This window comes from Pleurodeles waltl, chromosome 12 (assembly GCF_031143425.1).
Source record: "Pleurodeles waltl isolate 20211129_DDA chromosome 12, aPleWal1.hap1.20221129, whole genome shotgun sequence".
NCBI lineage: Eukaryota > Metazoa > Chordata > Amphibia > Caudata > Salamandridae > Pleurodeles > Pleurodeles waltl.
The window spans coordinates 130,544,376-130,561,537 of record NC_090451.1 but is presented as its reverse complement, the minus strand read 5'-3'; the positions used below and the strand labels follow the sequence as shown (position 1 = coordinate 130,561,537).

General features: G+C 45.6%; 1 protein-coding gene across 2 annotated transcripts in view; it reads right to left on the bottom strand.

Moving 5' to 3' along the window:
* The window catches only part of LOC138267857 (hydroperoxide isomerase ALOXE3-like), a 211,166-nt gene that overhangs the window by 82,527 nt on the left and 111,477 nt on the right, over window positions 1-17,162 (bottom strand). For both annotated transcript variants that reach the window (XM_069217078.1, XM_069217079.1), the window contains exon 2: window positions 8,495-8,699. In XM_069217078.1, the coding sequence (XP_069073179.1) occupies window positions 8,495-8,699 (205 nt within the window). The remainder of the gene's footprint in view (window positions 1-8,494; window positions 8,700-17,162) is intronic.

Sequence of the window (17,162 nt, the reverse complement as noted above, 5' to 3'; positions counted from 1 at the left end):
ATACTTTAACTGCCCCAGCTCCACTTCCAAAGCCCATATGGCCAGTGCACCTGTGTGACCAATGGACTGGACTCTGCCACGAACATTCCTCCACCGTCCCCCATCACCATATTACAACCCACCTCCATTTTTTAGCACTTAAATAAACACCCTTGAACCACAAAACAATCTGGAGTCAGTCTGATTTGGTAAAATGTAGCATCAATGACAGTGTCAAAATGCGTTTATAGTTGTAAAGCCAACATACCTATGTCACACATCACAAGTCCTTGAAGGATGCAAGCAGATAACACGTTGGTAACCACACCTGTGAAATCGTAATGGAAAGGTACAACTCAGTTACCAAATAATGCTATGAAATTACACACAGGATAGAGGAAGAGGTGCGACAGTGAATGTAATGGTAAAAATGAAAATGTTCTCACATGTGTCACTGGAAATATTGCTGTATGACTGACTCCCTGTTGTCATTGCCTTCTTCCTCAGCTTCCTCCTCATCACTGTCCACAGGCTCCACAGCTGTCACAACACCGCCATCTGGACCATCCTCCTGCAGAAAAGGCACCTGTTGTCACAAAGCAAGATTGTGAAGCATACAGCAGGCGATGATGATGATGATCTGGCACACCTTCCTTGGTGAGTAGAATAGGGAACCACCTATCATATGGGGCACCTGAACCGGACCTTCAGGAGGCCGAAGGTGCGTTCGATTTCCCTCCTAGTCCGCCCATGGGCCTCATTGTAGCGTTCCTCTGCCCTGGGATTCCTCACTGGGGTCAATAGCCAGGAAAGGTTGGGGTAACCAGAGTCCCCTAATAGCCACACACGGTGCCTCTGGAGTTGACCCATCATATAAGGGACGCTGCTATTCTGCAGGATGTAGGCGTCATGCACTGAGCCAGGGAACATAGCATTTACCTGGGAGATTTACTGGCCTGCCAAACATACCATCTGTACATTCATGGAATGATAACTCTTCCGGTTCCTGTACACCTGTTCACTCCGGGGGGGAGGGGGGGGTTGAACCAGAGCTACATGGGTCCCATCAATTGCACCTATGATGTTGGGGATATATCCAAGGTCATAGAAGTCACCTTTCACTGTAGCCAAATCCTCCACCTCAGGGAAAATGATGTATCTTCATACGTGTTTCAGCAGGGCAGCCAACACTCTGGACAACACGTTGGAAAACATAGGCTGGGACATCCCAGATGCCATGGCCACTGTCGTCTGAAAAGACCCACTTGCATGGAAATGGAGCACTGACAGCACCTGCACGTCAGGGGGGATTCCAGTGGGATGGCAGATTGGTGATATCAGGTCTGTCTCCAACTGGGTACATACTTCCTGGATAGTGGCATGGTCAAACCTGTAGGTGAGGAGTAAATGTCGCTCCTCCATTGTCAACAGGTCCACCAGCGGTTGGTACACTGGAGGATTCCGCCATCTTCTCAATTGTCCTAGCTGACGGTGCCTAGGAAGGAAAACAGCGACCAGAGTCAACAAAGTTCCAGGTATGTACCCACAGATACACAGAACACGACACCAAACACAAAACCCTTCCTGTATGTATGTTGAGTGTAGGCCTAGCTATGTGTGACGCAGTAGTAAAAGAAGCCATGTGGGCCCCTGAAATGGCGGCTGCCTGACCTCTAAAGTGTGACAATGGGATTGTGAGGTAACTGCGCTGGCGTTGCACACCGTCGCGGTAGGCAGTCGTACAACGCGGCACAATGCTGCATTGGTTAACATTGGACCCTATGGGTCCCAGGAGCCAATGAACAGGTGAGCCGGCGGTGATACGCACCGCCGCGGACATACCCACATTTTCTATCTGTTCAATCACTCAATACCGGACCTTCAACAGGAGAGGACCTACACTGCAAGTGCTGCTGTGACCTTGGTCTGGAAGCGATGTCGTCTGCTGCGTCTGGGGAAAGGGCCCCTGCCTTCACTGCTCAGGAGTTGGAGAAACTAGTAGACGGGGTCATCCCCCAGTACACGCTTCTCTACGGTCCTCCAGACCAACAGGTAAGTACACAGGGAGCATGTTGAATGGGCTATGCCTGGGTGGAGAGGGCTGGTTGTAAGAGGGAAGGGGGCAGAGTTCAGGGAACATGAATGCATGTGAATGCATGTGCCACATGGCAAGGGTAGGGAGGGGGGACACTCACATCGACGGTGCAGTTGGTAATGACTTCTCTTCTTCCCTTGTGCATGTCATGTAGGTCAGCGCCCACCAGGATGACATTTGGCGTTCCATCGCCAAGGAAGTCCGCACCTTGGGGCCCACCAGAGACTGGGCACCCACTGCCGGAATAGATGGGAGGACATTCGCCGCTGTAGCAAGAAGACAGCAGAGGGTCAGCTGGGGATGGCCTCCCAAAGTCGGAGGGGTGCCCGTTGCACCATGACCCCCCCCCCCCCCCCCCCTGATGTTCCAGATCCTGGCAGTGGCCTACCCTGAGTTGGATGGGCGCTTGAGGGCATCACAGCAGACACAAGGGGGTGAGTACAACCTCTTTCTGGGTACTTTGCGCGCAGTTGAGGAGCTGGCTGAGGGAGGAGGGCTGTGGGTGTACCTAGGCCAGGCAGAAATACGTAGGCTAGGCCCCTCCGTAATGCAGGGCATGTGGCACTCCACCCCACCTCAGTAGTGGCCCAAGTACAGGTACAGATGCCCCTGTGGCATACATGTGTGCAGATGTCCACCATAGGCATGTAGGTCAGATCCCAGGATTTGCTTCTGTAGAGGCCAAGAGCACAGCCTAGTGCAGGGGGCTGCTGTGTCTATTGTCCGCCAGCGGTAGTGGTAAGCCATACACTCAACCGGTCTTTCTTCAGTCGTCCCCTTCCCCTTTTTCTACTCTCCCTGTTCTTATGTGCATCAGCATCATCAGGCGGAGGTACAATGGCACTGGGGCACGAGGGAGCTGCATCCCACATGGCCATGGAGGGCCACACCACAGACTCAGATTGCACCAGTGAGACCGAGGGCGAGGGGAGCTACCCGTCGGTCACCAGATCACCAACCAGCGACACGGACTCGTCTGCCGATGGGAGCTCCCTTGTGGTGGCGGCAACATCTGTGCCCCCCCCACTTCTACAGATACAGCCGCCACCTCCCCTACCAGCACCACCCTCCCAGCAGCCCCTCAGCGTTCGCTTGTGCCCGCTCACCCAGGAGGGTGGGCATCACCTTCGCCCCAGGCACTTCAGGCCCTGCCCCAGTCACCCCTGCTGCCCTCAGTGAGGAGGCCATTGACCTCCTCAGGTCACTCACTGTTGGGCAGTCTACCATTGTGAATGCCATGCTGGGTGTAGAAAGGGAGTTGCAACACTAATGCATTCCTGGAGGGCATTCATTCTGGTCAGGCTGCCCTTCATCGAACCCTGCAATCTCTGGCCTCAGCACTGATGGCAGCCATTGTCCCAGTCTCCAGCCTCCCCCTTTCAACTTCCTCCACCCAGACCCAATCCCCTGTACCCCAGCCTGTCCCAAGCACACCATCAGACAAGCACGCATACACCTCAACATCCAAAAGTAGCTCAGCCAAACATAGGCACCACACAACCCACAGGCGCACACACACACATCACCCACATGCAGACACAGCAACATCCACTGCGCCCCCTCCTCGTCGTCTCCCTCCCAGTCTCGTCTACACTCACCTGCATGCACTACATCTACAGGCACCAGGACTCTCACCATAACACCCAGCACCACACCCCGCTCACCTGCACTCACCACCTCCACTCCCATTTACACGTCCCCCGTGTCCTCTCCCAGTGTGTCTGACGCCCCCTCCCAAAGTACACAAACGCGGGCACCCACACACCCAACATCCATCCACCTCACGACAGCCTCCAGTACCTGCACCCAAAACACCTAAAGTGACACCTCCTACAACCACCTCCTCTTCCTCCACTCCCAGACCCCCTCCAGCTACCCATCCCAGTGTTCGTCAGAAACTGTCCCTCTGCAAAGTTAACCTTTTTGCCCCCACCTCCACCCCTCCAATTCATCAGTCCAGTCGTAGCGCCTCAGCCAAAAAGCCTCCTGTACCAGTGGTGCATGTTACAGGTGTGTGGAGTGCACCGGCCACCAGGGCAGGCAGTGTGACACGGAGCCAAGGCACTGTCAGTCCACCCCCTGTAAAGGCTCTGAAGTTGGAAAGTGGCTGACGGGACCGGGTGAAGACTCCTGGAGGCAAAACAACTCACAGGGGTCCCAGGGGGATTGCAGAGTCAGCTGTGACTCCTCCAAAGGTGGGGAAGGGCCAGAAGAAGTCTGCACAGCCTGGTGGGAGCATCACGGCGGAGAAGGGCGGCATCCTTCCCGGCGGCCAGGACGCCACCGCCAGCACTGTCGTCACTGGTCAGGAGACCACCGCCATTGCCCAGGAGGGCCCAAGTATAGTCACTGGTCAGGAGACCACCGCCATTGGCATTGCCCAGGAGGGCCCCGGCAGCCACAATCCCGCTGGGCAATGAGGGACAGTCATGCCACACACCAATGCCCAGTCCAGAGACCACCATGGCAAAGCACTGCTGAACAGGGCATGCACCGCTGAACAGGGCATGCACCGCTGAACAGGGCATGCACCGCTGAAGGTAAAGACCGCAACATCAAGCATCATTATCCCATGTGCAGCTGGGACAGGAACGGTCGCGGGGAGACTAATCCAGTCTGGGCACCATTTCCCCCCTCCAGAACCAGTGGAGAGATCCATCCACTACCTCTGTCCTTCACAGGATGAAGCACTCTGGGCACCAGTCCCCCTCCAGAACCAATGGAGGCTGTTATCTACTTGTGAGACTGGCTTTGCACTCCCCAGGATACATCAATGGGCATGGAGCCCCGTCGTGGATGTGGCGTGGTGCTGTAATCCAGCTGAGGTGCCCCCCCCCCCACCCCCTGAGGTGCATGTTTCTCTCCGATGCCTCCGGCAGTGTTCTCTCATTTGTGGACAGGTATCTTGTGTGGGCCTCGCCCATGCATTTTTGGACGAGTGGTGCACGGACATTGAGATGTGCATATCTGCACTGCTTCTCATAATGTATATACCTTTGTATGAGTTGATATATATCTGTATATATTTAACACATGTATATTGATACATTACAATGTTTGAGCTGATTTCGTTTTGTCTTTGCATTCTTCCGGGGGGGTTGTGGGTTGTTACTGTGATGTTTGTACATGCATTGGTGTGTGTGTGTTGTAATATGCAAGGGTGGGGGTGTTTAGTGTGTGTCCCCCTGACTTTTGCCTCCCCCCTCCCCTATGTCGTAGGTGCAGTACTCACCGTTGTCTTCGCCGCAGGTCTTCGTAGATGAGTAGGAAGAGCAGGGCAGGTAGGATTTGTAATTCCGGCTCCATGGTGTCCTTCCTTGTGGGATGAGATAAGGGGAGCGTTTTCCCATTGCAGGAACTGTTTGTCGTGTTTTTATCCACGGTGAATCCGCCTCGGAAAAGGTGGCGGATTGGCGGGTTGTGATACTATGGGCGGTACATTGTCTTCCGCCCGACTGTCTGTTGGCGGTGACTGCCGTGCTGCTCGTCTGTACCGCCGTGGCGGTCGGAGTGTTAAAGTGGCTGCCTTTGTTGGTGGTTTCCGCCAGGGTCATGATTCCCATTTTTGTCCGCCGGCCTGTTTGCGGTATTACCGCACCTTTAACACCATCTGCCAGGGTTGTAATGACCACCTATGTCCTGTCCCAGGAGTTGGCTCCCAGTACATGGCTACTGAGCTGGCCCCAGGGAATGGGAATGGTGTCTCTGGGCCATTACTGACTCCGTGAAGGGGATGTGCTGTGCCCCTCCCCTTCACTTAGATATATGGCTCCGGGGAATCGGGAACTTGAGGCTTGGGAAGAGAGGCTGTGAACGCCCTTCCCCCCCTTTGAAGAGACACTTCTGCCGCACCACAGGGGAAAATATACTTCAGTTTCCACCCCCATGTCTGCCCTCCCCCACCAGGGTTGGTCCACACTGGGTTTTCACCCCCACCCCCAAAAAACACAACAACAACAAAAAAAACGTGTTTTTATAAAGTACTCAAGCGTGAGGCTCCACATCTCTATATAGTAAGCTTTTGAGCATTAATTGTTCATGAACTACTGAACCGATTTACACCGAATTACAAAGAGCACATAAGCCAATTTTGGTGTAAATCTGTTCATAAGTCTGTTGAGTGATTTAAGCTGTAGCCGTTTCTAAATTTCCTACAGGAAAATGAAATGGCAAAAACATTTTGTTATGACCCTTTTTTCTCCCACCCCTTGACTCACTGAAACTGACCATGCTCAAACTCTTCACAAAGTAGCACTTTTTTGGGAGAGTTTTGTGGTAATTCATCTATCTATACATCTGATATCTCTCTCTCTCCATTCTCTCTCTCTCTCTCCATTCTCTCTCTCTCTCTCCATTCTCTCTCTCTCTCCATTCTCTCTCTCTCTCCATTCTCTCTCTCTCTCCATTCTCTCTCTCCATTCTCTCTCTCCATATTCTATCTCTCTTCATTCTATCTCTATTCATAACATATGTATAGCCACTCAAAAAAACTAAAGGTTACAAGGAATATTATCGGTAGGCACATTTTACGAGTTCAAAACCTTAGAAATCCACCTGTTATAGTTCTCAAGTAACTATAACTCGTGCCCTAAGGCAATTATAACTCATACCCCTCCATGAACAGTTTTTTCATCACAATGATTACTAATATTACATTGATATTATCATTGATGTTACAAATCTAGTCCTGGAGAGGTCCCTCTGGGAGTCCAGCACCAGAGCTAAAGGGTCAGGATGACTATCCTGGCCCATATATTTTTCACTTTTCTGTGGGACTGAAGCAGAGTCTCAGGGTGGCTGCCAACAATTCCTTGTTGAAGTGCTTGCAGTCAATCAGATATCAGTAAGGGCACAGTTGGATCCGTGAAGGACCAGTGTTCCTAGATATCTGTATTTTTAAACTCCAATTACTGACGGGATTTACACCAAATGACAAGAAGCATGCTTTCTGGACCAAGAGCTAGCCTTCTGCCAAATTTGGTGTATTTCCATTCAGCAGTTCTGTCTTTAGTGGAGATCAAATATTTGAAAAATCCCATTAACATAGAATGTGGGCAGTGTTTTGGGACCCCCCCCTCCCCCACCTTTTTGTCTGCCGCTGCTTGACGGATCACCACGAAAATGTCAGAACAGCAACTGAACGGACCAAAGTAATAACCTTTTTCAAACCTATTGGCAAAATAAAAAATTAAGTCTATGGAAAAATGCCCCCTACTATAAAAATTTTATATATATATATATATATATATATATATATATATATATATATATATATATTATCTCTCTCCTTGAAATTTTGTTTTCTTTGTACTGAAAGACTAGTTAAGTTTAATTTTAGTAGACACTGCATTGGATTTATTAGTGTAGGAAACAAGTGGATCAGCTATGAATTTAGAAAAACACCTAGTTGACTTCAATGTAATGTTTACAGATAAGACCAATAGTGCATTTAAGCTGCAAAACACAATGGTTCCTTCTAGAGGTGGGCAAAGTGTACACTAGGTCAGTAAAGTGTCATTTCTGAGAGCCTTGGGTTGAGTTTGGCACTCAGAATTTGTCTTTTTGTGACACTATTTCTGAGGCATAGCTAGCCAAAGGTGTGGAGCGGGAAGGTGATAGAAGGGCAGGATGAGAGGTGGACTTGGGTGATGGCAGTAGAGAATGAGACTAGCAGGATCCAGGAATTAGCTGCCACAAAGGGCTGCTGAAATAGTCAAATAGTTGAAATAGACATCAACATCCTTGTGACCACTAAACTTGATCTTTGTTTTTTAAAAACGTGAGAGTTCAACTGGAGAGCTTCCAAGGTTTGGGCTTAAACTGACTTTTTGAAGTAATCTAGTCACAACTGTTGAAAATGGATTCTTTGGGAGCCAGCGACAGAACCATGGTGCCCAAACAATACCTTTTAAATATGTAGACCTGGGTCTTTCCAGTGTAAGGGTAGGAGCCTCTGAAACCCTTACTTTCCAACTCCTGGATAACTGATTATCTGTAGTACATTTGTAGCTGTAGATTAGTCGTAATATTGCTCGAGTAAATAAATTAAGATTTAGCTAGGAAGCATACTTCAATGCAGGTGCAGTCACTCTGGAGAAAGTCTAATGGCTGGCTATGCCAAAGGTGCGATCTCAAAGAGATGCATCCTAATGCAAGGAGGCTCATTAAGCTGCTTCAAGTTTGGGGAGGGTGGTCATGTGATGGAATTTAATTTTCATCCTCCAACTGTATATTCAAAAGCTTGACTCATGAGACTGACCTCCAATTTTGTCTTGTTCTATCCAAATTATCAGGATCTGCGCAAGCAAAGGCTTATTTTGAGTTTGCAATAAGAAAGCAAATAATTATCCACTTACAAGTAGTGAATAAGCACTCAGTCCACAAACCTGATGTCTATGTTCATATTAAGTAGTATTTTACCTGTCCCTTCAGGGAGCTCCACAGTGATGTACCCCTCGATCCAGCGGTAGCAGGGGAAATGGTAGATCTTTCCTGTAGGAGATTCCACAGTAACTTGGCTACAGAACCAGCTGTCCTCAGGGAAGAAGGAAAAGGGCTCTTTGTGAAGGCGGATGAGTTGAATATCCCCCAAGTCATGTTTTTCATGGATATTGTACACATCAGTCTAAAAAAAAAAAAAAAAAAAAAAAAAAAAAAAAAAAAAAAAAAGATAACCAGTAGCCTTATTTTACTGTATTATGTTCTATTTAGATGTACCAGACACTAGGACATTTTAACATAAGCAAGAACAGCATTGCTCAATTTCCTCCGACTATCCTTATGTTACAGTAGATAATAAATTAATAAGCAAACCAATGGCTCATGTTTTATTTCCTCCCAAAGGCAAACAACTAAAAAACACGTTCAAGCTTACAGGTTAAACATCTCCAAAACAAGTGGTAACATTACCTAACTTTGGAAGAAATTCCACTTACTGCAAAACAGTGCCTTGGGAATGAAGTTCTGATATGTCTCAATTGCTAATTTTACATAATGAATCAAAATTCCATTTGTTTCAGTAGTCCTAAGGGATCCAGTGCCCAAACGAATGAAGCAACGGGATCTAGTAAAAGCAGTTTAAAAACTGGATACCAGGGATTTTCTCCAGAGAAAGTCAAGTTGTATGAAGTGTTGAGTAGTTAATCCAACAGCCACTAAAATGGAAACTGTTAGGTTTTGCTGAAAATGTGATCAATCTCCAAACTCTTAAAAAATGGTGACACTGGACAGTGTGGCGCAAACCATAACATTCCACAGCAATACTGTTAAGGATTTGATTTCAAAGGACCATTGTCAACATTTTGTTGAACTTTGGATAGAACAGCAGTTGCTGGTAAGAGGAGCAAAGAGCTACACCCTTTCAGAAAAGGACCATTTACGTAAGCACCAGATCAAATCAAAACATCTTCATGGCAAACCTAAGGAGAAGCCTTCACTGGTAGTTTAGCTACATTTTTATACATCTCATTTGGGAGGGCGTAAGACGACAGTGTCAAACAAGTCACAATAACTCTTCCTTACGACCCGTTTTCAGACAGAATTTACCAGGTGGTTGCTGGAACCTTTCAAAACATTGGTACATAAAAAAAAAAAACTAAAAAAAAAAACTAAAAATAAAACAGTGGCAGGATACCACGTATAAATTCACATTTTACTGTAAATCTTAGTTTACAAAAAAAAAAAAATCATTCTATTGATCTACTCTATGCGGAGTCTTTACTGAAGTTCCACTACATGTACAAAAACAAATCATGCATTTAAAAAGTGGAGAACTGAAAAAGCCCATCACTATACAAGTTGTATATTTGGAATAAAATCATGCTGAAATGTGTACTATCAAGGACATTCAAATGAGGAAGAGACATTTAAGGAAACAAGCCAGAAATTAATACATCTGATAGACAGAATCTAATTAAAAGTAAAGGTGGCCAGAAGTTAACCCACGCTGCCAAAAAACAAATGGGGGTTCACACATTAAATAAAAGTGCGCATTTATTCCCTCCCCCTACAAAAGAAGTGATTTACAAAAGACTGGAGATTTACCCCACTGTTAAAGAAAAACTGATAAAGGGGGCTTGAGGGGGGTTTATCCTCAACGGTGCACACATAAAGGTCAGTGTTTCGTAAATTGCTAAATACCTTTGTTGAAAAAATATATATATTTTACACACACACCTACATATACACACACGTTTAAAAACCATGTCATAGTTCTGGCTCAGATGGCCTAAACCACTGAAATGTTCCACTTTTGGTCTGCAATGTACACAACATACAATATGCACATTCCAGCATGTGCTCCTTTCTCGCTCTGTGGTTGGCTAATTGTTTTGAATGTCACACCACACGTGTGTGTGTGTGTGTGTGTGTGGGGGGGGGGGTGGGGGGAGGGGTGGAAACTGCAAGCAAAATTTCCTGTGACAGCAAAAAAATGGGAAAACAATCATTTTTCAACCCAACGTGCTCAATCCTCCCCTCATACTTTGCCACGCCAATTTTGGTGAGGATGACGCCTTACAGAAGTGTTTGATTTGGTATGCACAATATTTAAAGCATTACTCTAATTAGTGTAGAAAATGTAGTCATATAACCAGACCTACATATCTATTGTACACAAAAGGAAAAATCCATTTTCTTAGTGGAACTCCGTTTGGCTTGCAGGTTTGCCCTACTTTCAAACCCATTATCTCTGAAGCACAGTAGTTTACTTCCCATCTTCAAAGACGTCTAATAAAATGTTTTCCCCCCAGTGCTTAGTTTGTAAATAAAAACATGCCGTGCCCAAATCTCTCTGAAACATGTGGCTGCTGCAGTTAAATGTGTAAAGTCCTAACAGACAGCATAATCCTAAAGCCTTCTCGGGCCTCTATAATCCATTTACAGCCACTCCCTGCCCCCTTGGCTCACTCCTGCAACTTTCTGCTTTCTCCCATTGAGGCTTTTTTGTATTCTCTTCTTCCGCCTTTCCCAGGTGTCTTTAGCTCAGAGTAAATGCCGGATGCAGAAAGCTAAGTGTCGGTCTTCAAAAATAAATACCAGTGCCCCGCACAGGAAACCACCAGCGGAAAGTAAGCACTGGTTGCCACAAAGACTGACATACCGAAGTCTCAACATGCCAATACCAGCTAGGACTGTGTGGAAGGACACTCCCAGCTTAGACGAGCTCTTCCAAAGAAGAGGCTGGGAATAAAAGTCCTGAAGAGGATGGGTAAAGACTGATCATTTGGGAGCAGGACTGGGCTGGTTTAGGGTGGAGATAAGGCAAGAATTGTTTGGGGACGTTTTATGCAGCTATTATGACTAACATTTGCACATATCTATGGAGCTGTATTTACACTAATGCACTTACCTGACAAAAACATTGGGTCACACCGTGCTATAATGTAGCAAGGAAAGCTGTAAAAACCGTTCAATTGATTTGGGATGTTTCTTTAATCACTGACCGGTTCAACTTCTAAAAACTGTCGGACGCCCCCTGAGCCAGACTGATGGCCAAGATCAAATGAAGAATACCTTGTGTAAATTTCCTTCTGCCTCAGAGGGACAGTGGAAAGCTTAGCCTTCAGCTTTATTCTCAATGACTGGTATTGGGATAACTCCAAGACCATTCCACAAGGACAAAGACCCTATCTCCTGTCCAGCAGAGCCGACTTCCCTTTTTAAAAGACATTCTCCTGAAGTTGAAGCGTGAAGTCAGACCTGGCTACAGTAAATGCTAGGCCTGCCTTGAAGAGAACCGGAAATCTCATTGCAACTGGTTGTTTCTGGACCTGGCTGGGAGGTATAAGGAGCTTTGACAATTTGTACATATTTTTGCACCTAGGAATTTGCCCTGCAAACTCAGACTTTTGAGTTGCAATGAATAAAAGGAGATAATACCTTGCAGCTCGAGCTCCCCCCTTTGGAAGGTGGATCCAGGTCTGAATTCTGATCCCTGCGATAGGGCCAATATTATGTGGTTCCAAGCATGTCGCACAATCTCCCTGTGCCTGAATATGTGTAAAATCACTGTGAAATACCCACTTGTAGTGATTGATCAATCCTCTCCCAGGCCTTCATTGCTTGACATGACCATCTTTTGAGTGGTGCAGTGCCAGATGTTTGCCTTTACTGTTTTTGCTAGCTATAGAACTCTGTATACTTTACACCTGCTAACCAGGGGTAAAGTGCTTGAGCCCCTCCTTCAGACATGCTGATACTGACATTCCCTAGATTGCATATTTAACTTACTTGCAACTTCGTAATAAATGGTGCCTGCTGTGCACCCAAGGGTTGTAGGTTTAATGCCACCAGTGGGCTGCTGCACTCATTGTGGCACCTAATACAGTGGCAGAGCAAACACAGCTGCAGGCATGCCTGGTATAATACCACTGTATAGGTTTTAACCTTACATCTGACCTGTCAAAATAACCCTGTGACAGGCACCACCCTTCCTTTAAATACAAAGTCGCCCCTAAGTAGGTCATACATCCTTTAAAGGTTGTACTGCTTTAAATACCATGCACCCATGTAAAGGTTTAATGTTAAACATGTTCTTACAGTAAATGAAATCTAGAAGCTATATTCACCACAGCAGAGTTGGTTATTCACTAGTGAAGCACATAGTTTTAGGTAGTTGCTTGTGACCTGCTTAAAGCCCCCAGAAGCCCATTTGCAGGTCACCTGGGAGCTGATTTAGCCCCTCTGATGAGGTGGGAGCTGCTTGCAGAGCAGAGACAAAGGCCTTGGGTGTGGAGTCCTGTTCTGTTCCTTTGGAACATCTATGATGTGTCCTGGAACTTGATTAATGTGAAAAAGGGCTATCTTGTCACAGACACCGATTGCTGTTACGTGGATGGGCCCTTCTTTGAACCCTGCCCCCTGTCAAGCAGGACAGCTGACCCCCAGAAATAGTTTGAAGCAATCACAAGGGAGGAATTGCTCATTTCCCTGGCTGCAACTCTGGGGTGGGTAACAAAGCGCCACAAAGGGGAAGAAATGACCTTTCATATTAGTTTCAGGCAGAGGAGCACTGTGGGGATGGTTTGTAGCAGAACATGCAAAGTACTGCAGATGTTGGTTGGGTCACCTGTAGGAACTGTGACCCATTTGGTTAGAGGATGCTCAGATGTTTCCCCCATCCACAGGGTGGCTCTGGGCATAAATGTGGCATCCCCAATAACACCCAGAGAGCACTTTCTGGACAAATGGGAGACAAGAGGACTGGGCCAGTTGTCTGTGTAGACCTCCTGTTTGAGTTAATGACAGCATGATTCTATAGACAATTTTTCTGTATTATTAGCAGACCAGTTCCAACTGGACCTGCCCTGCATCCTGCTGCTGGCCTCTGCTTGAGTGACTTCACCCCTATGCATTGTCCCCATAGTCCTTCACTCTTGGCTGTTGTCAAAGTGTACTCCTCTTACCAAATCCTGAAACTGGGCCTTAAACATTTTGCTCTGAGAACCAACAGACCAGGACTAACCTGCCAAGCTGATCTAATGAAGGTGTGTTGCCGCTGGGCCAAACAGTCAGGTTGCACCTGCTGCATTACCTGCAGCAGCAAATCAGATTCAACAGGACCTTGCAGAAAAGTTATCCTGCCTTGTGGACCCCTCTTCAACTGCATGCTGGGAAGTGACTAAGTCAGAAGGTAGAAATGGTCACTGGCATGACCTGTGAAATTCAGATTTCCCCCCTCCCACTATCAGCTTTCCTCCCAAAGGTCAACAACTTCACCAAGACCTCATCCAGCAGCCATCTAACAATGTGGAGCACTATTCACCCACAGCTTATTCTCTCGCCCAACTGAGGAATTTTGACTTCTATTTTAGAGACTAAGTCTAAAAGTAAAACTTCTGAAGTAGTTTAACTTGGTTTCTGTAACGACCCGCACTCCATCATGGACCACCTTAACTTTAGCCTAGGTACCAGTCAAGCACAACCACGAGTGATTGGGTCCTAATGGTTTTTGGTGTAATTTTGAACCTTAGGGTCTGATTTACATTTGGGTGAGGAGTTCCACTGTCACAACAGTGACTGATAGTCTGTCCACCAAAATCTAAATACCATTGTTTTCTGGTATTTCGATTTCGGCGGACAGGAAATCAGTCACTGTTGTGACAGAGTAACCCCTCTGTCCAGATCTAAATCAGGCCCTGAACCTAAAAAACACTCCGGTTGCCCTTATTGAGTTTATTAACATGTACCTAATTTTTCCAAATTGGTCTGGGATTCTTCTTGTGTTTGACTTCTTACTATTTGAGCACTGTATAAATACTTTACACATTACCTCTAAATAATGCCTATATGCTCTGTGCCATAGCTATCAGCAAGTTGAGCTCGGTAATTTAGTGACTTTAAGGGATAAGTCTTACAAGTATTGTCGTTATTACTTAAGATGGGTATTCACCCCCTTCAACTGGTTACATGAGCGTAAAATAATGGGTGATCTACAGATAAAATTGTACAGCACTTCGCTGCATCAGTCAAGTTTGCACTTAACACAATACCTATATACATACAAGGCAGTTACAAGTTTTCCTGTTTTCTACATCTTAAGAATGGGGATAAAGTACCCATCCTGCCTGAAAAGATGTAACTTCTGCATCTATTTTCCAATTTTGTTTTTCTATGAGCTACTGATTTCAAAGGCTTGAAGCTACTGCAGGTCTGTGAAAAAGATTAAACTACGTAGTGTCATGTTCCAGTTCAGCTACAAGTCTTTTTCCACTAAAGGTTTTCAAAGCCTAAAAAAGGCTTCTGTATGAAAAGGTGATGCTCTAATGAGAACCCTTGACTGCCCTTCCCTAACCTTGCTCCATCGTCAGACTGGGTCATTGTGCTCAACTTTTGAAAAGGATGAACCAACAGCATGTATCCAACTGCATTTGATCCCCAAATGGCTTCAGTGTATATGTCCTGCAACCCACTAGTTATACTGATTGGACAATATTGTTTCTTTATTTTGCTGTCAATAATTAAATAATCTATTTTAAACTAAATTGGTTTGGATGTTTTATTTATGAACTGATTTTATTTTTGTATTGGGGTATATGCAACGTGTGCATTTCCCTGATGAATTTTGATTATTTCACGAGTACCTGGTTTACTGTTGACAGTTTAACATATGCATCTAAGAATTAAACTGGCTGACCCAATATGAAAAGCTCAGTCTGGTTACTCATAAGGCTTTTAAAGATTGCTCAAATTTCTCTAAATTTAATCAGCACTTTCCAGGTGGGCTTGAAGTTTGAATGTGGGCTTTAAGTGTTCCCCTCCAATGTTCACTCAACGAAGATAATCCTTCATAAGCCAGCATGTTCGAATCTACTTTTATCTCAAGTTAAGGCACCTATGAGGGAATCCAACTTGCTTTCATCCCATTAGCTGGGGCGTGGATTAGAAGAACAACAACTTGTGAAAGCAGACATCTGTTTACCGAAAGCAGATGTTGCTTGTAAGCCGTCTTAGTAAAGACCTTTTTAGGTAAGAAGATAAGAAAATAAGTTACTTACCTGTAACTGTAGTTCTCCAGTATTGGAATCTTTCATAGATTCACATGCTTGAATCATTCCCCGTCGTCGAGATGGGAGTCCCGGTATAAATTTTCATAAGTAATGTTAAAACATATTGAAGAGAAAAAGGCCCTAGGCCTCTTCAATTTGATAGTCTGAGTCATTTTGTGAAAAGGACCAAACTTGATCCTCCACCAATCAGGCGACAGCACCCTTCAGAACCTCCTGAGAGAAGCTCTAACACCTCAGATTTTCCACGCACAAGTGCGTATCTTACAATGAGTATATGTACTACTAGAAAGAAAGAGGTGAAGTGAGTTTCTCCGGGGAGGTGGGTGGGTCGCATGTGAATCTATGAAAGATTCCAATACTGGAGAACTACAGTTACAGGTAAGTAACTTATTTTCTTACTCCAGTATTGGAACTTTCATAGATTCACATGCTTGAATCAGAGTAGAAAGCAATAAGTATGCACATTGTAAAATGACAACCCTTTTAATAAACAGGTTATCTTAGACCACAAAACCTGATCATCATGTATAAAGTGATGAAGTATGTGTACTGACATATGTCCCTACATATATATCTATAAATATAGATATACATATATGCACATCTATCTATACACACGTATATACATAAATAACAGTATGTTTTTATCTCTAATATAAATAGGTATATTCCTGTGAAGATACATGCTGAAATTTAAATAACAAACCAGTATTAAAACATAAGACAGTAATGTAAGCTGATCAATATCTGATAACCCGCTTACTATGGGATTATGATAGTGTTCTATTATCTTTAGATACATTTTTTTTTTTTTTTTTAATGTGCATACCTTTTCTAGGATGGAGGGATGTAGGAGAAATGGCTCACCTTCACCTGAAGAGATTCCTGAGAACCGCTTGGCCCACTGCTACCTCTCCGTGCGAGAGGGACTCCAAGCAATAGTGCTTAGTAAAGGTATGACAGCTCTTCCATGTTGCTGCCCTACATAGGTCTTGTAGTGGCACTCCGGCAAACAGTGCCGCTGACTAGGAGACCTCGTCGAGTGAGCATGCACAGATGACTGCAAAGGTTTGCCCGCTGCCTGATGGCAAAAGCTAATAGCAGAGGCGATCCATCTTGAAATACTCTGCTTGGATAGCGGGTATCCCTTCCTAGGGGCACTGTACGCCACAAATAGCTGATTAGAGCGTCGAAAAGCTTTTGTCCCGTCCAAATAAAATTGAACGCATCTTTTCACGTCTAGAGAGTGTAATGCCCTCTCTGCTGGAGTAGATGGATGAGGGAAAAAAGACTTGAAGACCAAAAGGTTCGTTAATGTGAAAGTCTGACGGAACCTTTGGAATAAAATGCAGGTTAGTGCGCATTAGTAGTCTATCTTGTTTAAACTGTAGGAATGGCTCTTGGATGGAGAGCGCTTGTACCTCACTGACCCGCCTAGCTGATGTAAGAGCTCTCAATAAGGCAACCTTCCACGATAAATGTTTGAGGGAAGCACGGTGGATCGGTTCAAAAGGATGCTTCATCAGTTGTGCCAAAACAATGTTCAGGTTCCACGAAGGAGGTGGAGGTCTGAAAGGAGG